This window comes from Balaenoptera physalus (genome assembly GCF_965194825.1).
Source record: "Balaenoptera physalus genome assembly, chromosome: 3".
Classification (NCBI taxonomy): domain Eukaryota; kingdom Metazoa; phylum Chordata; class Mammalia; order Artiodactyla; family Balaenopteridae; genus Balaenoptera; species Balaenoptera physalus.
In genome coordinates, this window is record NC_138890.1 from 119,780,940 (window position 1) to 119,806,176 (window position 25,237).

General features: G+C 40.8%; 1 protein-coding gene and 1 long non-coding RNA gene across 14 annotated transcripts in view; one reads left to right on the top strand and one right to left on the bottom strand.

Annotated features, from left to right (window-relative positions):
• Positions 1-25,237, bottom strand: part of ARHGEF28 (Rho guanine nucleotide exchange factor 28) — a 312,161-nt gene that overhangs the window by 130,823 nt on the left and 156,101 nt on the right. For 12 of the 13 annotated variants that reach the window (XM_082457061.1, XM_082457062.1, XM_082457058.1 and 9 more), the window contains 2 exons: positions 15,174-15,226; positions 14,543-14,603 (listed from right to left, as the gene is read on the bottom strand). The exons of the other annotated variant lie outside the window; for it this stretch is intronic. In XM_082457061.1, the coding sequence (XP_082313187.1) occupies positions 14,543-14,603; positions 15,174-15,226 (114 nt within the window). The remainder of the gene's footprint in view (positions 1-14,542; positions 14,604-15,173; positions 15,227-25,237) is intronic. 13 annotated transcript variants of the gene reach the window in all.
• LOC309658612 lies at positions 6,813-17,617 on the top strand. Its single transcript, XR_014262317.1, has 2 exons — positions 6,813-13,806; positions 15,194-17,617. It is a non-coding gene; the product is annotated as an uncharacterized lncRNA (long non-coding RNA).

Here is a 25,237-nt window from a genome sequence, read left to right on the forward strand (position 1 = left end):
AGTACACAGGGAAATAAAGGCCGTCATGCTCAGGGCAGGGATTTTTCCAGAGCAATCTATTCTTTCATACCACTGGCAGGTTTGGCAGCTTTTCAGATCTAAGAGCCAAAACAACTCTGATAATTCATTTAACAATCCAGTCACCCCATCCTTTTAATCCAAAAGGGGTTGGAAGCTTTAACTTTTATCCAGAATTGTACTTATTAAATTCATGTAAAGTCATCTACTTTACTGTTTAGCACAATTGGGGCGTTTTTTCTCAAATTGTCACCAAGTTTGGCCATCAGTCGCAAGGAGCTGGGCGCCTTCGGGGCTCTGATCTAAACTTGCAGTCCATCTCAATGGAGCTAGCGACTAATTTACCACAAACCAACAGTTCTTACACAGTCTCCCTGAACAACTCGCCGGTAATTAGCATTCAGTAGAAGCCCATTACTGCCTCCCCATAAATCGTTGACACTGCTCAAACTTACTTCTCTAAACCCCGACCGGCAGGCGCACAGATACATGGGCCCCAAATAAGCTCAAGCACAGCAGCCAAGGTCTGCAGCGGAAAAAAAGTATATCCCAAGTCTCATACGGGAGTCTCTTTTAAGCATTTCTTTTCACAGAAGTATTGTATTTTGTTCTGAGGGCATCTGACGGCCAAATAAACTAAAGGAGAGTGGAAACAATATGAGGATCCTTTCAACTCTGCAGATCTGGAACATGACAATATGTGTCTTAATTAACATTCATCTCCTTACTTCAATTATTTCAAAAATTGTTGGCACTCTCGTGCCATGCTGTGTGAGAAAACAGATGCATAACCTGCTCCCTTGATAGCTAATCCTGTCTGATTGGGCTGGGGTTGGGTGAGGGGTACAGATAGATGCAAAGGAAATCAGAATTACATACGTCACCTTTGTTTTCATATGGGTTGCTATGTAAATATAGCATACAAGTAGATCAACTATAAGCTACGTAATGACAAGCATCACAACTAAGTTAAAACAAAAAATATATTCTCTACTTTGTGACCTTTTATTTGAAGAATAAGTACATATTTTTCTTACTCAGCTAGAGCAAATGTAAGGAAAAATTACTCTCAACTCTACTATCAGATAAGAGAGTTTTAGTCCATACACAACTTTCTATAAGAAAATAGATAAAATCTTGTGAATGGGTTTCCATTCATTCTCAGTTTTAGGACTCAGAACACTGTAGGCAGCTGCTAAACGAATGAATGATTTACACAGTTAAGTCCCAACCCGTAGACGAAGAATCTTTATATGACAGCTGTAATATTTTTGGTAAATATCTGCTAATTGAAGCGTGTATCTTGACCAAAAAAAATATGCTATGTGAACTCTAGTGAAGTGTTTAAATATATATTTGCATTTTATTCATCATAACAGTGTCTACATTTGCAAAGAGCAATACTGTTGGGTGGAGAAAACCCTTTGTTCTCTAAGGCTCCATACAATACTTGGGGTGTGCACAGAACTCTTGGCTGCCTGAGAGATGTCCAGAGACCCTAGAAAGGGAACCTCCACAAGTGTAGACACGCACCATTTGGAAATGAAGGTACTGGGTCAGGAAATACTGTTATCTTTCTCATTATCATGCAAAGTAAAGTTTTAGAGCCACTTAACCAGGATAAATCCCAGGTCAACAAACTACTGGAGTGGGCTGCTCCTCTCTTAAGCATCAGAGACAGGTCAGAAGACCTTCAGGACAATGCAAAGATATGAAAGAACTTTGTAAAATGCAGTTCTTGAGTTGAGATACCAGGTAGGTGCATCTCAATCTCATTATCCCCAAAGCACAGTCCGTGTTGACCAATTCCATATCAACTGATTGCTGATATAGAAATTATTCCGGCAATAAAACTACTAGAATTACCCAACCAGTGCATATGAGAAACCCAACAAGAGACTTTCCAATCTCCTCATTTGCTTTATTATTTATCAACATTGTTTAAAGAATAAATTGAGTTTACTGACCAGCAGTGTGCATAGTTAACATAAAAAGTGGAGTATCAAATATTGTGTTGACAGTCTTTTTTTAGGCCAACTCGTTTTCTTACCAAAGTATTTCTCCTGAATATGGGTCATTTATCCTCCTTATTTTCTACAGTAATTGAGTCTGTCCCGGCATTGGGTCAATGTGATTGCATTTAAATTAATTCAAGATGTTATTTACATCTCATTCATATTCAACAGCTTAATTTCTTTGCTTTCTCTGACTGGCTGATTGCAATTGCAGTTGGCAGAATTCAATGATATATCCCCAAGGCCACTTTCTCACCAGATATCATACAACCATGACAACATAAGAATGTAAATGATTTCATCAGCCTTACTGTGCCCGCTCTAATTAGAAAATCCTTTACTTAGAAAATAACCTCCATAAAGTCACAATTATCCAGAACACATGCTGTCACCTACCTTTCAACAATGATAAAACTGAACCTCCCTAGAAGAGGATTTATATTTCAATTTAAATTACAGTATTTGTACAGTTTTCTTATCCTCCAATGGGATCCAAAATTCCTTGAGGACAAAAACTGTGTTTTACATTCATATTTTTAAGGAGCCTCAAGCTGAAAAGAAAAAGTACGGGATTTTGGAGACATATATAGATGGTCGCCGGCTTATGATGCTTCAACTTAGGATTTTTCGACTTTACCGATGGTGCGGAAGCAACACGCATTCGGTAGAAACTGGACTTGGAATTCTGAATTTTGATCTTTTCCCAGACTGGCGATATGCCCTATGACACTCTGTCGTGATGCTGAGCAGGGGCAGCGAGTACAGATCCCAGTCAGCCACGCGATCATGAGGGTAAACACCCTATATGCTTACAGCCATCCTGTACCCATACAATCATTCTGTTTTTCAGTTTCATTACCGTATTCAATAAATTACGAGATACTCAACACTTTATTATAAAATATGCTTTGTGTTAGATGATGATGCCCAATTGTAGGCTAATGTATGTGTCCTGAGCATTTAAAATACTCTAGGCTAAGCTAGGACGCTCAGCAGGTTAGATTTATTAAACGCATTTTTTCACTTATGATATTTTCAACTTATGATGGTTTTATTGGGGCATGACCCCATCATAAGTCAAGGAAGATCTATATATCTGGACTCTGTCACTTATTTACTTAGTGGTCCTAACCAAGTCACTCATACCTTCTGATCCTCAGTTGTTTCCTACAAAATGGGATATCTATACTTCAAAGAGTTGTAAGGATCAAATGAGATTATAACAGTAAAGAATATACGTCTTCACTGAGTTTTAGTTTAAATGTTAACTGTAAATAAAGTTTCCCTTTCATTATATTTCTCTCCTATATTATAGACACTGAAAGATTCTTATCATTATCTCAAGAATAATAGCTTGATTTTCAAAACAGAGACATGGCAACATGAAAAGAAGTTCCAAGGAAATCATACCGAGACAGAAAGAGGAGGATTTGTTTTGCTTTTCTGCTCCATTGTTTGACCACCAGAGACTACAGTTTTTAACACTGTTAAACACCATTCTTGGGGAAAAAAATAAAAAAATACAGACAAAAGGCAGCAGGACCCATGATGCAAGGACAAGCCTATCCTGGATAATTTCAGCCTAAACAGTGACAATTTCATGTAGTTCAAGTTCTAGCATTAGGTGAAAGTCAGAGATGATCAAAGTCTTCCTCAAAAACGCCTTAGAAGGCACCATGTCATCACTCTAAGTTCAACAGAAACAGTTCTTTGCTGGAGAACATCGTTACCTCGGTCGGGCACCAGATGAAATGGTTGGCTTTCACTGAGAGGCCATGTTTTACAGGAAACAAAGGTCTTAAAAGCACGGCTCACATCCACGTGTAAGATGCACTCACTGTGAGCCCCAGGGAGGGAAGCACACATTCACGTCCAGCTTCATGCTCACTCGGGGCCGTTACACTCACGGAGTGTAGAACCACCTGAGGTTCAAATTATTATTTTTCTCCCTATCTCCCCTCCTTGTTGTATTTTTTTAATAGAGCCTATAAAGTTGAATTCACATAAAATAGACATGAAGTAGGAGCATGGTACAATGGTGGTCATAAATTAGAAACCCAGGGTGCCACCATTCATAATACCACCTTACTTTAAAAATAAGAATATTTTTACTTCTTATCTACCTTAATTACCTTGATTTATTTGAACAAAAACTCTGCATACCCCTCCGAAAGTTCTGATATGCCCCCTTATGTCATCCTACTATCTAAGGGGGAAAAAAAACCCAGACACAACCTAGAAGTCCAACAGATGAAATTACCTGTATTATGATATACCCACATGTAATACAAAAAGAGAAAAAAATTCTCAAAAACACTTCAGGATAGGAAAAGAATAGATTTTCTGACCAAAGTAACATATTAAAGAATTATGTTGCCAAAGCTTCCACCAGCATTTAGTATTGCTACAGATACAGGTTCTACTTAGATGATTCTCTTAAGGAAATAAAGATCCTTGGTGGACCTCTTTTTGTCTTAAACCCTGAAGTTCCTGGGCATAACCTGAAAGGAAAGAATTAGGACAAATTCACTAAGTTTTTCTGAATGATACATTATGAAGAATTTTGAATTTATCCTGAAGAGGCAGCTGTGGATAGTAAATGTAAGGGTCCCTGGAGGTGGAAGCAGCAAGGTTATGGGCCATAAGTCTGGACAGAGAAAGGATGGAGGGGGAGGAAAGTATCTTGTTACAGCCTGAGGAGAAAAAAAATTCTTCATAGTAGGAAGAGCCGAGGCACCTCGGGAAGCAACATCTATGATTACATTTGAAGTTTTTTCTGATAATGTTCCAATTTTAATTTTCCCAAACCTTCTGAAAAAGTTTCTTACATGTTATGGACTTATTCACAAACTTTTTTTTAAATCAATTTTAACATCAAAGTTCAACCTATTGTTCTATAGACTTTTACGGTCATTCACGTGTAAATAAGTTAAAAGAGCAAAGAATTTAAATCGTTTTAAAGTAAGTGTTATCAAGCCTACAGTTCTGAAGCTGAAATTCACACAAAATGTGATGGATAATCCTGTTTGTTTGGGTTTTTTTTAAAGGGTGGGCTCATCTTGTGTATGCTACTGGAGTATTGTTGCTTCTAGGCCCTCTCAACTGACAGAGCAATGAAATATGTGTGTCCTAACCTAGGTATAGACACATACCTACAAATATTTCCATACACAACCATGTGTATCTATTTGAACTAATCATGAGTACGTAGTGATGTCCACGTCTCTCATTCATTAGCACATGGGTCATTCTGGCCTCCTCCCCTTGCTTCTCTGTAAACTCCCACTCCAATAGTGAAAACCCTGACACCTACTCTCCATCATCCATTGACTTATTTATTTCCAGTATACATTAATAGTGGTATCAGAAATGTTAACCTGTACCCCTATGGGAAACAACTTTCTCACCTAGAAGACATGCTTATGTACAGTTTCCTTTGCCTTTATTCTTACAGACTCTACTCATTTCCAAAGTTACTGAGGTCTGCACCCCGCTCCCATCCTCTACGGTGAGGTTGTTTCTAAAGTTTTTAGTACAATTAGGTTGTTCTGCTACATTTTGCATTCCATCACAGGATCCTCCAACCTCTTAATTTTTTATTTGCACACGTTGAAGTTTCCTCCGTGTGCCATAAAGTTCTATGGGCTTTGACAAATGCAGTGTCATGTATCTACCATTACAGTATCATAAAGAATATATTCACCACCCTAAGATAAAACCCCACAATGACAGGAATATGTAGAAAGGACACAGAAGCCAACTGAAAGAGTCCCTCATCACCAAAGCTAGAACACTCTGAATAAAGTAGTACTAGATTACTACCCAAAGTGTAAAATAAATATCCATGAATTTATACTGACATAAATGATTGAATAAATAAGCGAGAGGGATAAAAATCTGCCCTGGAGAAGAATTCCAAATGGTTTATGTAGATACTTTGCCCACAGGGAAGCGTACAGATAACTCCTCATTCCTAAAGCGTGGGCTGCACATCATGACTTCCTTCCGAAGAACACAATATGGAAAGAGGAGTGGGGAAGAGTAACTTTACAGCAGAGAAACCTGACAAACACTAGCTCTACCAGGTAATCAAGGTCATCATCAACAGTGACAAGTCATGTTGATATTATATGCTATTGATATAACGTGATGGAAATGGCACTTAACCTCTGTGGTCTTCCTCCCAAAACCCATAACCTCAGTTTAATGATAGAGAAAACACCCCAAAATTACCAATTAAGGGACATTCTATGGAATACATGACCAGTATTCCTCAAAACTGTCAAGATCATCAAAAACAAGCCTGAGAAACTCTCACAGCCAAGGGGAGCCTAAGGAAACACAGCTGAATGTAATATGGTATCCTGGGACAGAAGAAGGAAACTAGATGAACACTAAGGAAATCTAAATAAAGGATGGACTTTAGTCAATAATAATGTATCAAAACTGGTTCATTAATTTTAACAAATATACCATAATAATATATGATGTTAATAATAAGGGAAACTAGGGGCGTCAAGGGGGCTGGGTGTATGGGAACTCTCTGTACCATCTTTGCAACTTTTCTGTAAATCTAAAACTGTTCTACAAAATAAAGTGTAAAAATGTTTTAAAGGATGGGGACAAAATGTACAGACTCTATGTTCATTAAATATTTGTGGAATTCATGCTAAAAGAAAGTGTGCATTGCTTATTCAGATACATAGAACTCAAGTCATGCATAAAACTCATTTCCCTTTGCTTAAGTTCTGAAGTGAAGTTCCCATGTAACTCTGTCACTTCGGGGTTAGTATGTTCCTAAGAGTTAACCCTAATGAGGAGTCCCCATTGGACACTTGTGGGATAGGTAAGTCTACTTCAGTTAGATCAGCAGAAACCTAATGGTAGATAAATCTCAAGAACCTGGATGAAGCCCAGCTCGCTTACTCAAAGTTTGCTTCAAAATTCTAGACACCTTTAATTTCACTCTTTATTCTGTTTTTTGTTTGTTATTTTAAATGTTATGAAGAAACAAAAGACTATTTACCCCTGGCTCTCCTATTCGGCATATGATTGCATCACTTCTTTCCTATGCTTTACACGCATTCTTCAGAAGAATCTCATATTGTGAAGAATAAGTTCTGTTGGATTTCTTGCCCATGACTGAAGTAAGAGGCCATGTTTCATAAAAACGTCTTCCAAATTAGGCACTCTAAAAGTTACAGCAAATTGTCCCAATAAATTGATAGAGCTCGTACTGCCTGGCAATGAAAGCTAACCAGAATCTTAATTGTCCTAAAGTCCCTTCCAAGGGATTAACCACTGGGTACTCAGCAAGCCTAAACTCAACATAAACACACTGACACTGCAATCAAGCCCGAAACCTAAGTTTTCCTCTGTGCGGGCAATTCTTTCATTAACCATCTGCACACACAGGTATTCCGAAGTGTTTCAACAAAAGAAAAGGGGGCAAAATCCCTAAGTGGAAATTTAACTTTCCACAAAAAGCATTTACAAATACTATTTCCAGGATATATTTCATATTCTTCATTTGTTTCATGTTTTATAAGGTAGTTGTAGTTTCCTTAAGATTTTATACTTGTTTGAAATTTATAATTATTTGATTTAATCAAAACAGAATCTTTAGGGACAGAAGCTATGGAATTATTCACTAAGCTGGTTTATTTGGAGTTGAGGATCCTATTTTGGAGAATGAAAAATTTAGAGTTCAGAGAAAGAACTGCCATATTTTTCCCCCTCCTAGATTACATTTCAGAAATTAAGTTGGTTTGTGACATGAAAGAAAAAGGTGATTTAGAATACACTACAGCTAGGTTGGTACTACTGTCAAACATCAGGCCTCCTTGTAACGCCCTATGACATTAGTGTAAACAACCATTCACTCCCTTCATCCCAAACTGTGCACCTCTTAAGTCCAATAAATGAATGTGACAGCAAACTACAATCACCTGATTCCTTCTTAATGTTTAAAAAGAATCTTTAAAGGTTTAATCATCTCATTTAGGTTCAAGTATTTAGGAAACTTTCAATAAATTTTTTTGTTTTTTACCTTTCCCACGGATCTACCATGATATTGATGGTGATAATCATTAAAAGTCTGCAAACCTAATACAAATGGGCTTCCATTAATTGCTTTTGTAACCAACTGAGATAAACATAGAACCACAATTCTCCAATTCCAAAAGCACTGAAAACCCAGTAAGTCAGAGTGATTTCAGCAGAGCATGGCTCCCTTAAGGAGCTATGTCATGGTTCTCCACCTTGGCTGTACCTGAGAATCACCTGGGAAGCTTTTAGAACTCCTGCAACACAGGCTGCACTTCAGGCCAATTAGCTCAGACTTCTCTGGGGGTGGGACCAGGGCTTCAGGATTGTTTGTTAAAGCTCCAAGGTAATTCCAACGGGCAGGCAGAGTTCAGATAACAGAGTACTTAGCGACTCCTAATCTTAACTCACTTTCATTTTGCTTTTTGTTTTTAAACACATATTTGTGAGCAAAAACTAGGCAGAACATTAGACCTATCATTAGACCAGACAGCTTCCTAGCCTTGGGACTTGTTTCAAAAAAACATAAAAAAACTATGTTAAATTATAAGAAAAGAGGATAACATGAAGACATTACACCTCCAATAAGACTTTAGTTCCTTCACATTTCCTTGTCTGTAGTATTATATTAACCTGAAAACCCCAAAGTTCTTTTTTAACTTATGGGATAAAAGTCTGTCAGTAAATATTCCAAGTGTCTAATTTAAAGAAAAATGCTTTATTTGCATTCCACAAGGAGAATTTTATCCAGAGAATGAAACCACAAATAGAAAAGGCAGAACACTCGTGATAAGAGAACCAAATTCAGCTTATATCACTCAGCAGAATTCCAGTAAGTTGGCAATTTCTTCTACCAAAACCAATTTTTAAAACCTCAACAACTGCAATAAGAAATTTTCATTGAAGTGAATGAAAGGAATAAAATCTGAATCAGAATTTTTACAAAAAACTGTGCATTCCGAGTGATCTTCTTGGTATATTTCTCCAGCCCCAGACCCTTTATTTTGAAACCAAAACACTGGTAAGCTTTGGTTTGTGGTGGAAAGATGAGCCCAAAAACAGAAGGGAAAAGAAAAAAGAAGAAAATCTACCCAAAACTTTTGTAGCCCGGGGCATAAAGAGAGACCTGCCAGAAATTAGGCTTGAAAACTTACTTTTCAGAAGGCTAAGAGCTCTGCTAAGGTTACCCCCTCTCCCTTTTTTTCCTTTTTTCTTTTCTTTCATGTTTCATGCAACAGTTCTGAGATCTCAACATAGATACGCACGTGTTACTAAATAATAACAGCCAAAAGAGGGCCAGCTTCCAGTGATACGGGTCCTAGATCTTAAGATTCCACATTTTGGATCTTGCTTCTGCAAATAAAGTTTCAAGATGTTTCCAAGCAACTTAAAATTGCTGTTTTATAAGGTTTTATAGCTTAGTAGCATCAATTCCATTTCCAAACTTTAAGTTAGTATAAGAAGAAAAGACTAACCTAATTAGTCCTACTTATTGGTGGTTTGCCAGACTAGCACTGTTGACTGCACCATCTCCACCCAGCTCACCACCTAAATCCATGGGCCTGGACTCTCCCAGATACACCCACAAAAGCAAACCTTGGATAAAGAGTTCCTGCTGCCCCTAACATTCTGTTCTGAGGGACTGTTCTTTGGATCTCCCAATCATTTCCTTCCGGTTTCCCTTTGGTGATGTTTTCCTAAGCTTCCTATGCGGGGTCTCTGTTTCTCTCTGTCTTGTCTGTGTCAGCTGCGTTGAGCTCCCTGAAACACCTCACTTCCTACTGTTTGTTTCTGTTTCTGCTTCCTTCTCTTCCCAACTCGTCCGGATGAGTTTTTCTGGTATCAAGTCAGGATTCCTTTCACATCCAGCTTTGGTTCATCTGTCTCCCTAGTGCCCACCTTCCCAGTCCCAGCACCCACTAAGAGGTTTTCTCCTATTACATATAAGTAATGAACAGTAACAGCAAGGAAGTGACCCAGGGCATTAACCAATAACTGGGATTCGAGCCTCAGCTTGTACTGACAAGTGGGCCACTCTGTAAAATCAACAATACATATTATAAAAAGGAGGGTTTTGTTTTGTTTTGTTTTGTTTTCCTGGTCGATAAACACTTGTGGAGAGAATCTATGACATTTTCCCTTCTTCATACAGAAGTAATCCACATTTTTCATAGAAAAATGTACAGCATCATTTTAAGCTACCGTCTAAAATGAAGCTTACTTATGGCATATAATGTTACATGAATAAAGCAGGACATAGAATTCTATTGTTTACATGATCACAACTATGATCATGTAAACATACCAAAATTTAATAGTAGCTGCTTTGGGGGTGGCAGAACGATAGGGCTGTTTTTCTATTCTAAAATTTCTGATTTTTCTTAACCGTGGTCTTTTTTAAGTCTTTTGTCATTTACAGACAGTTCTGGGTGTACTCTGATGCTTTTGCAAATATGTTCCTATAAAAGGGTTTCATCTTCAAGGAATTCATAGAAAAGACTCTGACAAGTACACGTTTCTGGTAACTGTACTGCTGAACTGAATGAATAAGCATTTTCAGGACTCTAATGAAAAACTGATGAACTCCTAAAAGTGCTAACAAAAGATCAAGATGAAAAAAAAATTAATTACATGGGACTGAGTGAACTGATGAGGATGATTATAATTTTTGTGACTTTCTGTTTGAATTAAAAAAAAAAATCCCACAAGGACTCAGAGGCAAAGAATATACAAATCAATTTTCACTGCAAAGTAAAGGAGCTGTTACAGTGGAGGATTACTGGACTGAATGTCAATATTATGACATAATATGAGTGTGTTTCGTGTTTGGTAATTGCAATCGTTGTTGCTTTTGTTGTGGTCATCCATTTACAATGCTTGGTGTCAGTCTATTTATCTCTTGTAAAAATAAAATACAGTGTGTGTGTAAAAAAAAAAAATTTCTAATTTTTCTACTGTGAACATTTATGACTTCTGTAATTACAAAAGACAAAATTAATTTGTTTTTTCCAAAAGGCTTATTTAGTAAATATTATGCTTAGAACCTCCGGCACTTGCATCAAGCTCACTCTCCGCCAGCCAAACAGCAGATACGGCACCACTTCCTGCCCAGCACTTCACGGTACCGGGACTTCACAGGCAGGAGGAGGATGCCAGTCAATTCCACCACCACTGCCCCTAGGGTCTCTACCTCCCTACCACCTTCTCCCATGGGGAAAGTTAAACATGCTCACAGAGTTCTTGTCGTAACATGTCAGTTTTACCAATCCTTCATTTTTCCATCCAAATAGTCATACAATATACAGCTTTAGCCAGGTAAAGCTCAAGTTATCTTCAGTCCAGTGCAGGCAGCGGCTGATAAATTACTGCAGGAAGGTCAGCTTCAATATGAGTGTCACTAAATCTGGGCTGTCCCATACAACCTCACTCACACTTGAACATCACTTGCTGAGAGAGCAGGAGTGTCGCCTTCCAGGGGCTTCTGTAACCCACCTGAGACACTGGCACTCTTGTTTCACAGTCCTCAGGCACGAACTTAACTTTTAACTGGAAATCTGAATTTCTAATCAGGCACATGGCTTTATTTTTTCAGATTCAACCTTTCAAAAGAAGAGTGTGCAAGACAACAACTAACCAAGCCTTTTCCAGCTTTGCCAATCCAGTGACGGCTTATGCATCTTTGTTTGCAGCTGGTATTCCAATGGGGCAGCCAAAGCTCACCCTCTCCACTGTATTTCCCAGAGGTTGTCCATGTTTCCCGCTAGATGTTCGCATCCCTTCTCCTTGGTACAACATTCACAGCTGCCCACTGTTGAGCTTCTATTGCTTAATCATATTTAGCCCCATATCCTTGAGCCAAATGGACCCTTCCTTCCTTTTAATTTCCATATTGACCCATTTCATTTACCTTCTCTTCTACCCTTTCCTCCAAATGCTGTGCCCTCTCCCCGCACCCTACCTGCCCAGAATGTGAAGGCACTGCACGCTGGGGAGTCTCACTCTTCACTGTGGCAGCAACAGAATCGGACCCCAGCGCTCAACTCTCCCCTTTGAGCAAAAGGCCAAGCCCTCACAGTTATCCACAGAGAGCGGGGCCCTCACTTCTGGACTCGCCAGAAATGTGATCTTACTATCACTACTCACTACTGTGGTGGTTCGGGGGCACCAGCTTGGATGAGGTTACCAGCTGTTACCCACTGGAGACTTTATTCTTCCAATTAGTAGTCATTTTCAGTGTATAAACTAATGGTGAGTTGGTTCTTGATGCTGATGGGCCAATGACAACAATACAAAGGGAGCTTACTCTGGTGCTTCCCTGTCCAGTGCAATAAATAAAGTTCAAAGGCAGCTCCTCAGTCACACTGGCCACACGTCACATGCTACATAGACATATGTAGCTACCCACTGGAACGGCGCTGATGTCGTTTATGAGATCACACTGAACTCACGGCACACCATTTTGAATAATACAAATCAGCAAAGACGTATACCTCAGTGCCACATTTATCAGCACTTCCTTAGAGACCAAGCAGAATAGAAGCACATATAAAGTAGAACGGTTTAGAAGCAGCCATGGGGAAAAGCCATTTCCAGTTCCAGACACCAGCTTACCACCTGATTCTATTATGTTCTTTGCATAAAATCAGGTGACCTTTTCTAATCCACCAAGTTTAAATGAACAACAAAGCCAATGTTCGCACCAGGGATAACCATTCATAGACCTTCTCATAAATCACCGGATTAGTGTCATACACGCTCGTCTCTCTCAAATTCTTTATCACATCCCTCCTCAGACACGATGATATTACTGACAAAACACTCCGATTAGGTCAGGCTACTACAATTTCCATAACATGTGCCTTCTTACCCAGCAAGGATACCAGTTTGAGAACGGAGTGAATTTTTGAAGCCTAACATGAAAATAATCCTGCTATTTAATACTATTAACAGCCAACACTCCTCCCCCACCAGCAACTTGTCTCGGTAAACATTCTTCAAAGCGAACATTCCTGGGAGCATGATGCAATCTGGAGATGAGACATCCTGCATGCGCGAGCAGCAGCCAAGCTCTGGGCTTCAACAGCCCACGACAGTCCTCCACGTGGGCACATTTGCTTTCATTTCCCCTTCCTCTTCCCCTCTTCTGGAAGTAAATTATTACTCTTACCTTATATAGCAGAAATATTAAAGGTGTGCACAAAGCCCGGTATGGTCTAGTTTCTATTCCAATTTCAGTAGTACCTCCCACAAGGAGAGCCAGAAACCACCTCTGGCTTGGGGCCAAACTACAAGCAGCACAGCCAACCGACGCTGAGGGTACTTCCTCCTCACCCTGCTTTATTCTTGTAACTGCTTTGTTGCATGCCTGCACTCCCCAGGGAGCCCCCTGCACCGCCAGGCTCCGCGGGCCACCCACCTTCGCTATTAAGCTCACCCAGGGAGCTGTCTTGCTTTTCCCCGATTTCACATCAGCCCAAGCACTTGGCCACTGCCGTAGCACCACCACACCCCTGCAACTCCTCAGACTGCTCTGCCCAGGCACCTTCCAGGTGTGCGAGCTGCTTCAGCTTCACTGAGCCTGAAGAAACCAACTGGGCAATTTCTAGATTATCTGCTTCCCACTTATGAGCCCCAGACCATCCAAGTGCCCAGACGGGGCATCTGCTGACAGCCCAGGCTGTGCGTGTCCTCAGACCCCCAAGAGCTTCAATCAGGCTCTAACTCAAAGGTAAGTCTGGAGCCCTGATTAGCCCTGAAGAATTAGGAAATGCCCGAGGAGGAGATTTGGGGAGGTGTCCCTTGGGGAGTGGTGAATGACAATGCTTGTGAGCAGACAAGAATTCCCAGGGCCAAGGGGAGAAATACTTCCCCCTTGCCAAGGGAGCTCCAGGTTCCTTTGAAGGGACACCCACATCAGATCCATGCCCCAGGATAAGCGACTGGTCTTTTCCTGAGGCCAGGGGATAAGATCACAGAGGCTCAGCTCCAAGGGGCCCCGACCGGCTATCAAAATAGGATAGCAGTAAACTTGGGGATTCTGAGGCCAGGCAGGATGAAGTTATGAATCTCAACTGCCCCATATACCCTCTACCAGTGGGCTCAGTCGCATGACCTGAAACGGAAGCTGGCAGTGCCTACCTCATAGGAATAACAAGGTAACATATGACAAGCCCCGAGCCAACATCTGGCTCAGAGTAAAACTGTCTAGAAAAGCTTGGATTGCTTTTTTTGTTTTGATTTGTTTTGTTTTGTTTTTTAGATTGTAAATGGAGACTGAACCCCTGAAGTCATAGTATTATAACTGATGCTGCAAAAAAAATTTACCTGTGTGGGTTTCAAGAAATAGACAAGGCTCCCAGAAAGGAAGATTTTATTTCTAAATAGATTTTCTTCTTGTCCCCTGCATACCTGGGTCTGTGATACCCCCATATGCGTGCTGGGGGAAGCAATATTTTGGAACATACCCAAATATAGACTGTCCTGGTCTTCATGTTCATTCAGTTGAACCACCGGGCTTTTCACACGCTGTAAAAGATAAAGTCAGGTGGCTTTTTTTTACAAGTTACTTACTTGATAACAGTAATGTTTATTTTTGTAAATGAAAAAACAACCTAAGAAAACATCAGTAAAGACATGTTACATGTGTCACCACACATAAACAGAAAACTAGTCTTGTACGTAATATTAAGAGTTAGAAATAAGGGAAGAATCTGTCCCAAGCAGAAGCATGCCTAAAAGCTATCCATAGGTTATTTTATATTCAAAGAATATCTCCCAAGTTCATTCTTGCAATGGCATTGTTGGCAAACATCTGTAGATATCATCTTCAAGTACAAATTTGTGGAAAAGGTATACAGTCATCTTGCATATACAACTACGACCCAGAAAGACAGCTAGGTTTGCTCATCAAGAGTAGAGATCTAAAATTCGATAAAGGAAGCGATTTCAAGTTATTCTGAATGTGCCCTGGGACATATCCCTGAGGGGTTTTTTTTGCTTTGGGTTTTTTATCCTATGTTTATTACTGCTAGGTCTTCACTTCTACTTCAACTCTGGAGAGAAGCACAAAGATGAAAATGGGCAGGGAATCATTACCTTTACATTTTCCTTTCCAGGCGATGATCTGCTGGACACCGAATTCTTAATCTCTGCAAAAGGAATAATTCTCATCAGGATCTGCTGATAGGAATTTCCATTAAGAAAAAAAAAAAAAGGAAGAAGAAGAAAAAGGGGAAAAAAAAAAGAAACTAGATGACAAATGTAAATGAGTTGCTCAGAGCCATCTGTGTGGAGCTAGGTTTTAGATTAGGCTTCTTAAAAATCAACTCTCCGCAGAGCAGAGTATCTGATAACCTGACAGCTCACGACGCTATGGTATTATTTGTGTGGACCAAGATGTAAACAAGCCCAGGAGCTCTCACAGGAAATCCTGAGGAAGACAATGATTGTTAAATAAACAAATGCCCCTGATTCAGAAGGAAGGCTGTGCACTGACCGAAGCCTCTTCAAAACAGCACAGATTCTAAGGACGTGACTCGTACCCACCTGAGGAAATCCCACATGTCTCCTTCCTCAAGTGCCACCGATTTCATGTTTCAAAAGAGCCTAATTCATTCTAGATGAGGTTTGGTTTTCCCTTGCCCATTGTTTAATGTCAAGAACATCAGCACAGCCCTTGGGCTGGGACCTCAGACAGTGCCAGGCTCTGCACTAACCAGCCCCATGCACACCGGGGGCCTTCTCTCTGAATAGAGGCTTTCCTGGAAGCATCAGTGGCCGTGATGTTCTAGGATGAACAGAAGGTCCACTTAAGGTGTGCTTTTCTCTGTGTTTTGATTGATTGGTTTTCTTCCCAAATACTCAGTTGCCCGTAAACAAGAGCCACTGTTATTGAAATAACCACCAAAAGTAGGTTTGGGCCTAAGGAAAACAGAAGTGTTGGGCACTCCTAACAAGGGCAGCTGGATGGAAATCTTCACCCTGAATTTGTATTAATATACAACACTGTGGGCCCAGGCCCTCCTCTCAACCCCTCAGCTTCCCTGCCCCCCAGGCCCTGCTGGATGCCAGCTCTGGGGAGCCCCTTAGTTTTCCCACCAGGTCCATTAACTAGGCATTCCCTCTTCCACTTTGCCACTCCTATTAATTTAAGTCACATGAGGCCTCAAACCTCCAAATGGATTTATTCAAGCTCTTCTTAGTTCCTGGCAACAATGCCAGTTTTCATCCATGTTTCTGCTTAGAAAAAGTATAAGGTTTTCGTTTCGGTGGCTTTCCATGGCGAATCTTAACAAGGTAAGGATGGAGCAGAGAAGTCAACAAACACAAAGTCATGATGTATTTTTCTTTAAATCTGCATAACAATAACTTTGAATTTGCTTTACATCAAGCAAGTTAGTAAGATATCTGCCCTTCACAACAGTATATTGCTCTTGAATTCATAACGCATATTAGCTTCTATGATGAAAAATGAACGGGTAATAGCCTCAATTTCATGTGGTCATGTCAACTGACCTCAACAGGGAGTAAGGACAAGGCTGTAGCTGACACCCAGCCTGGGCAGCTTTTGTTCCTCAGCATCCACACCTACGTTTACATGCACACCCCACATGAGGCCTCCAGGTGGCAGCAGAGTACCATCTGCAGAACAACAGGGCCCGCGATTAGAATGTCAAAATGAGACAACTTCACCCTTCAAAAAAGCCTGCTGTTTAAGCACCGAAGTCCAAAACACTATGTTAAGAGAAAGTTTTCGTTCTACTGCACAGATGCAGAAAACTGATGTGAAGCATCTACTACAGTGTTTACCATATGGGAGCACAGCAGGTCTTCTGTTTTAAAATACATATATACCCAAACCCTAAAAATTGGGTGAAGGAGGGTAACTAGAACTAAAGTTTCAACAGACACATCTGCATAGACAGCAAGAGAGTCACACACCTTTTTATTGCCCATCACTGGATATTCCTTTAGAGACATTTCAGACCATATGCTTTTAAATGATAACAACTCTGCATTTCTAAAGAATTCTGTACCTACAGCACTGATGCAGAAGAATAATACACATTTTATTCAAGACTGCTGATGAAGAAGGCTCTGTCGGCAGGTAATCCACCTGTAACAACAAAGGATGTGTTCACCCAGTAATGTGTTCAGAGCCCACCCCGGTGGTATGTTCAGATTCCAGCTCCCTGCCCCTCTCAAAAGGCCAGTCTTCATACACTGCCAGCCTACGTTTTCCTTACAGTCTAATGCAATTTTGTTCAATATTCAAACAAATACTACAAACTATGTTAAAATAGACGTCGTCATAAAACATATAATCATTTTAAAAACAACTTTCAAGGTTATAAAACTATCTCAAAATCATTAAAAATATTTGTGGGGCTTCCCTGGTGGCGCAGTGGTTAAGAATCCGCCTGCCAATGCAGGGGACACGGGTTTGATCCCTGGTCAGGGAAGATCCCACATGCCGCGGAGCAACTAAGCCCGCGTGCCACAACTACTGAGCCTGCGCTCTAGAGTCCACGAGCCACAACTACTGAGCCCACGAGCCACAACTACTGAAGCCCGTGCGCCTAGAGCCCGTGCTCCGCAACAAGAGAAGACACCGCAATGAGAAGCCCGCGCACCGCAATGAAGAGTAGCCCCCGCTCACCGCAACTGGAGAAAGCCTGCGCACAGCAACGAAGACCCAATGCAGCCCAAAAAATTTTTAAATAAAATAAATAAATTTAAAAAAATTTGTGACAGGATAATCATGTATCTTTAATTAATCTAGGATGATACAGAACTGTATCTTAGCGCTTTTAAAGAATTTGGCACTCCTTCCACCAGAGTTTAATTAAATTGCTCCAGGAGAGTTTCTGCTAAATGACGAGGATCCTTTTACACTCACCCACTGCACCACCAACTGCACAGTGCAATCAAACCACTCATTGCTATAGCAACCTTCAGCAGATAATGATATCAGTAACCCCAAGCTATTCTGTTTTAAAGGCCTATTAATCTCGCCTTCAAGGCCCATCCAGAAGTAAGGATCTCCACCTCCTAAAACAGATTTGCCAAACATCATAAACATGTTTTTTATTGCCGTACTATAATGGATCAAGAAATAATCTCTAATATTCATGTTCACCAGCGACGCTGCACTAGCAAACAGCATAAGATCAATACCAGTGTCTTGTTAGGAAACAGATTAGTCTAATAGATCTCAACTCTGTGCACAAGTCATACGGTCTCCTTTTGAGAAATGGGACCATGGAGGCTAGACTTAAGCAAAGAGAAAGCTTACGTGGAAAATACAGGGTACTCAGTATTCTCCTTCAGCTACAATTTGCTGTGCCATCTGACTCCTCCCCTAGGAAGGAGGCAAGAAGGATCTCGATCAGAGCCAGCCAGACAACTACTGCTGCTTCACCCCGACCCTCAGGTTCAGCCCTCCACGATCAAGTCCCCAACTGGGTTAGACATGCAGGGCAGCATCAAAAGCACAAAGGAAAACGCGGGTCATGCTCTCAGCTTGCTCTTCTGCCCCACAAATGGCCAAAGGGACTCACAGGGTAGTTCACAGTCTTTGAATGAATCCTCTTCTCCCAATAGACTATTAGCTCTGGGAAGGCTGGGTCCAAATTAATTTAAGCCCAACATCTGTATCCCCAGGGCCAAGCAGGGTGCCTAGCATATTACAGATGCCGAATAAATGTTTCTCTCCTCGATGTAGATCTGACAGCCCAAAATAACTGATGAGATGTAATAGATCATTAGGGACAAGAAAGGGAAAGTTGTTTACTTTATTAAATTACTAATTCAAATACTCCAATGCCGGTGCTATTTCATCACAACTTCTGAACCGCCAGCTGGATGAGACAGAGGAATGCTTTTCCCCTGGCTTTCTCCCACCCCTCCAGCTCTGCAAGCCCAAAAGCCACCCTTTCCTCTCTAGTTACGCATTGGAGTTTCACTAAGAACTTCACTTCACGAATCACCTTAATATTTTACCCTAGTGTGCATGTCTGATTCACAACTGCTAGAGAATTAAAATGGCAAAGGGAAAAAATTTGAAAAACCATCTACCGCTCTCAATTCAGAGGCTATTATAACACTCTGATCTTTTGTTTCAGTATCTCAATTGCTCCCTTTTTTTTTTTCTAAAGGTGGGAATACTAATGCCAACAGCTATCAGTTGGCATTCCCAGTATAAATATGGACTGGGAGAAACAATGAGGCACTTATCAATAGAAATATCAACATGAGCCCTGTCAGTCCATGAGTCCCAACATTCCGTATAATTTAACAAGCTCAACCGGGCCCCCAGTGATCCGGGCCCCCAGGATCGGCAATCAGGGAGAGGATGTCAAGGCGAGAGGAGACCTCAAGCAACTCAAAATGTGTTCTTTTACAATATAACTTTTACATTTCTACTCTGCATTCTTTCAGAGAGAAATTAAGGCATCTTTTTTGAAATACGTAGTGTTTTTTTTTTTAATTTTTTAATTTATTATTTATTTATTTATTTATTTATTTTTATTTTTGGCTGTGTTGGGTCTTCGTTTCTGTGCGAGGGCTTTCTCCAGTTGCGGCGAGTGGGGGCCACTCTTCATCGCGGTGCACGGGCCTCTCACTATCGCGGCCTCTCTTGTTGTGGAGCACAGGCTCCAGACGCGCATGCTCAGTAGTTGTGGCTCACGGGCCTAGTTGCTCCGCGGCATGTGGGATCTTCCCAGACCAGGGCTCGAACCCGTGTCCCCTGCATTGGCAGGCAGATTCTCAACCACTGCGCCACCAGGGAAGCCCAGTGTTTTTTTTTTAATTCAAATTATTCGTGACACTTTTTTGAGTCACAAAAGTAATCAAGAAAACTTGAAAGGGACTGAGAAAAAAAATCAATAAAACCACCATTAATCATTTAGTATATTCCCTTCACACATATACACATATATATTTGTATTTGTATATATATGTATGTATATACATATATACATATATGCATGTATATACATGTATATATGTATGTATGTATACATATATATAACAGCTTTGAGGTATAATTCAATACCATACTATTCATCTATTTAAAGTGTACAATTCAATGATTTTTAATATACTCAGAGCTGTGCAATCATCACCACAACCAGTTATAGAACATTTTCATCACCCCAACAAGAAACCCCATACCCATTAGCACTCGCTATCCATTTCTCCCCGACCACCACCGCTCCCACCCCAGCCCTAAGTAACCACTAATCTACTTTCTGTCTTAATGGATCCCATTTTGGATACTTCACATAAATGGAATTATACAATATGTGGTCTTTTGTAACTGGCTTCTTTCACAAGGCACGTTGTCAAGGTCCATTCGTGTTATAATGTGTCAGTGTCTCATTCCTTTTTATTGCCAAATACTACTCCATTGTATGGATAGATCACATTTTGTATATCCATTCCTCAGCTGATGGACTTTTTGGATTGTTTCCATTTGGGGGAGTTATGAATAATGCTGCTTTGAACATTTGTGTGTAAGTTTAAGGAGACCTATGTTTTCATTTCTCTTGAGTATGTATCTAGGAGTGTCATCACTAGGTCACATGGTAACTCTATGTTTAATATGCTTTTATAATATAGATTGTTTTACATCTAGAGTGTGCACTCTCTCCCACCCTCCCCACCCCCCATCTCCATAAAATCTCAAACAGTCAAAAATTAAGTCATGGAGTAAAATAAAAGATACCACCCTCAGCCCCAAAATTTGGTGGCAACTATCAACTAAGCAGAAGCTCTAAATCATCATATTTTAAACTGAGGTCAGGACATAATTTTCCTAATTTACTCAACTGCTTGAATAAAATGAGGCAAAGTCATCTTTCAACAATATAAACAAGGTTCAATTTTCTCTTGGGAATACTTTTATGTCCCTAAGATTCCACACTTAGAGTCTACTTCAATTCAGGGGGAAAAACTCCTTAAATATACCTTCAACTTATAAGCTTATTTCAACTGTATTAGACTCCTCAGTTGATATGCTTAGTAAATGCTTGTCTTTCCTCCTAACTAATTGGACCCAGCTGGAAGAAAGTATCCATAGCAGATGGGAGCAGAATCCGTTGTATCTAGGTGAATTCTGAGGAATCTGAGATTCTTTCCAGCTCAGACTAGGATTCTTTAATTCTGTGATGAACTGGGGGAGGCAAGGTGGAGAATTTTTCTTTATATGTGAGAAAATACTAATATTATTATAACAATACACAAAATGAGCATCATATCAGCTTGAGACCTTATTTTGGCCTTTTAAGGATGAAACTCATTCTCTTCTGTAGGCAGGAGGAGAACATGGACTGGCAAAGTCAGTCTCTAAAAGAAACAGAGAGAAGACGGAGGCTCTCTGTCAAATGAAAGAAGCACAGGTGACTTCCTGGGGCTGGGAAGTGCATTCTCCGGGTATGGAGTGTAAGTGTCTTGCAAATGCCCAGGTACCTGGCTTCTAGGCGAGCAACACTGACCAAGTCCTTGGATGGATATTCCACAATGAGGCTAAGATAAGAGCTGTGTATCCAGCTGAGTAATCACCCCTGCAGAACAGCCTCCCTAATTGCTGTCCTAAATCCCCAACACCTCAGGTCCCAGCCACCCTGGTTAAAGGACCTGCATCTTGATAAGACATTGGAACCATATTCAACAGTTCTAAAAAGACATTGGGCCACAGTATTCAAAACGAAAAATCTTGGAAAGGAAATTTTGCATGGATAAAAAGACTTCTTGGTTTTCCCAATAATATCTCACAGGAGATATTCAAATAAGGAGAATCCATCACATGATATCGCTCATATGTGGAATCTAAAAAAAGGGTACAAATGAACTTATCTACAAAAGAGAAATAGAGTTACATATGTAGAAAACAAACTTGCGGCTACCAGAGGGAAAGGGGAGAGGGATAAACTGGGAGATTGGGATGGACATATACACTCTACTATATATAAAACAGATAACTAATAAGAACCTACTGAATAGCACAGGGAACTCTACTCAACACTCTGTAATGGCCTATATGGGAAAAGAATCTAAAAAAGAGTGGAGATATATAGATATATATATATAACTGATTCACTTTGCTGTACACCTGAAACTAACACAACATTGTAAATCAACTAGACACCAATAAAAATTTAAAAAAAAAAAGGAGAATCCACCACACAACTCCCTCTTCCCATCTCACTCACTTAGAGCACACAGAGAAGAGCTGCACCCCCGTCTAAGGAATGTTCAAGCAGAAAATCTGCTCACCTGGTCACCATGAGGTGAAGAGCTACGTCCTGATATCTCAGCACACACATGATCACCACTAAGCCCGCTCTAGCCACGTGCTGTAACTTGCACTCATCACAAGATAGTGTTGGCTAAGCATCCACAGTCAGATACTGATCAAGGTGCCCCACCTGTATTTTCTCATTTAAACCTTATTTTGAAGGAAGTATTAAATGACACTCCCACTCCACCATTTTCCACAAAAGGAAACACAGCTGAGTAACTTGCATCCTGTTCAGAAGCCAGTTCATGGCAGAGCTGAGGTTTTTAGCAGAGTCTGCTTGTTGCTGATGTGTCATCAAGACCTGTCTCTGCACGTGGGTCACAATCTCCCATCGTAAGGACTTTATGAGACAGGTCGGTCACATGGAAGAGAGCTCATTTCAAGGCAACGATTCCAATTTTGCACTTTTCCATCACACAAAAGCTGGAGAGAACTCTAGAGCAGCAGTCCGAAGACTAAATAGGAAAACAGTCTGTTAGAGAAGGGTGGTGGGTATCTACAGTGTGGTGGGTAAGAATTTACCCACCTGAGTTCTGACTGCCTGAGCAAGCTGTGTCACCTCACACAAGTTACGTGACCTCTCTCTGCTACCACCTCCTTGCGCACAAAATGGGGAGAATTGATTCCTGACTCCCAGAAATGTCCTTCTCTCCATGGCCACTGGGACATGTGCTCCCTGAGTGTGCAAACTTGGCTTGGCTCCCAGCTGCACCCCCAGCGCCTCGAGCAGTGTTCGTCACTCCACAAAGGCATGAGTGAAATTCGATGAAAGTAAGCTCCATGAGATGAGGGCTTTTTCTCTTTGCCTTTTTGGTTACTGCTTCATCACCAGTGCTGAGAACAGTGCCTGGCAGAGAGTGGGCGCTCAGTAAAGACTTATTGAATGGGTAAGTCAATGGGCCTTCAGGGCTCACGTCTGCCTGCCTAGACCGGGCCTTGCGTTTGGACCCATGGCCTCTCACACCGGATGGTGAGGAGGAAGCCGCTCTGAGCCCACTGGGAGCTGCTGCCTCAGCTCTGAAGGAGATGATTTTGCCCTCTCCCTTTGTGACTGGCACTTGTGTCCCAATCCCTACTCCTTATGTCCTCGTTAAATGAGAACGTGGAAGATAATTAATGGGGAGAAGTGAACACAGTAAAGGACTAGTCACATAAAAGTCGAGACAGCAAATTACACAGGGTTTTTTAAAAACTCCAAAATAATGAAAGAAAATGGATTCATACAGTGAGTGGTCAACAGTATTGCAATGGTTGCTTGTCTTATGGCCCCATAGACTCTAGGCAGGCAGCAGCCTCCTGAACAACATCAAAAAGTACAGTGGGCTGTGTGGCGAGGCATGGGTGATCTCAGTGCTCAAGATGACCATGAGTAGTTTTAAAAATGCCTCCCTAGCTCCCTCCCAGTGTGAGCATTATGTACTAATAGATGGAGAGAACCCACATGATCGTGAAAAAGGAGGACATAAGCTTAAGAAAGGGCAGGATCAGGAGAGATGAGGAAGAGCAACATTTCCAAAGCACCTTCCACAGACCACTTTCATGAGATGCTGAGAACTAAGAAAAAGGGATTCTCCCACGATCAAGTTAGAGAACTGTTAGGTTAAACAAGAAACACAGGTTTCTTGACTGCAAGACTTACTAGAACCTACAAAACGTTAAATGTATTCTCAGTTTCCAACAGGAGGGTTTCATATATAGCATTTTCTACTTATTTGGACAAAGAATACTTATTTTTCAGAGCATCTTCCAAGGTTGGTGTTCTGTACAATGCTCTTTAGGAACACCTAGAGTAGGAGATCAAATAACAACAAAGGCGGCAAGGGACAAAACGGAGTCAGTTGGTGGATCAATACATACTCATAATTAGCTTACATCTGAACACAGTGAAAATGAGGTGACCTTTTGGCCATTTAATTCATTTGGAATAACATCCCATCATTCTGGGAGGACAATTACAATCATGAAATTATGGAAACATAATTGGTTCAGAGACAATAATAAAACCATTTATCACACTAACAAAGTAAATTTCCAAGCTAAAGGTATTATAATCTTTTAATCAATGGCAGCTACAGATACACACTTACAAGTTCCCTCTCTACCCACTGCCCCCGGAGGGAGAACATGATCTATTAAGAATCTACTGTGAGATCTCAAAGGGAAAGTTTGCTTTGGGGGTTAAAGGGAAAAACAACAAACAAACAACCAAGCTCTTACACTCAAAATGTTTTGTTCTTCCAGTTGAGTCACCTGCAGGCTTATGAATGAACAAAAGCTAATTGAATGCTTTCACTTTAGGTGAATACTGCCCTCTGCTGGAATGTGCACACAGTTTCTAACATGTCCTCCAAACGTATACAGATAAAAGCACGGTCTACAAGGTCTGTAAAATATACACATTAATTATTTGGCGTTAGAGAACTTGAGTTTCTGTGCAAATTCTTTTGCTTAGTGGTTGAGTGACTTCAGTCAAGCTGGCAGCCAGGTATATTAACTTGGCTGCCCCCTTGGGCCCATCAAACTCAACCTGTCTAAAACTGAGTAGGTATTTTGTCATGATCCTGCTTCCTGTAAGGCCTGTCCCGCACAGGGACACACCAGGAATGGAAGAACCACCCTTCTCCCTTGCCACGGACACCCACCTGACATCCTACACCTTCAGGACAGTATCCATCGGTCCCTCTGTCTCCAATCTCATTATACTGCTATGGTGCAGACCCTTTTCTGCATTACTCTCAGCAGCCCCCGGCCCCTCTAACCCATTCTTCACACTCTCACAGAGTGACCCTTCTAAATAACAACCTGATCTAATTTGCTTAAAACAGTTCCCAGAGCTGTCAAGGTGGAGTTCCAG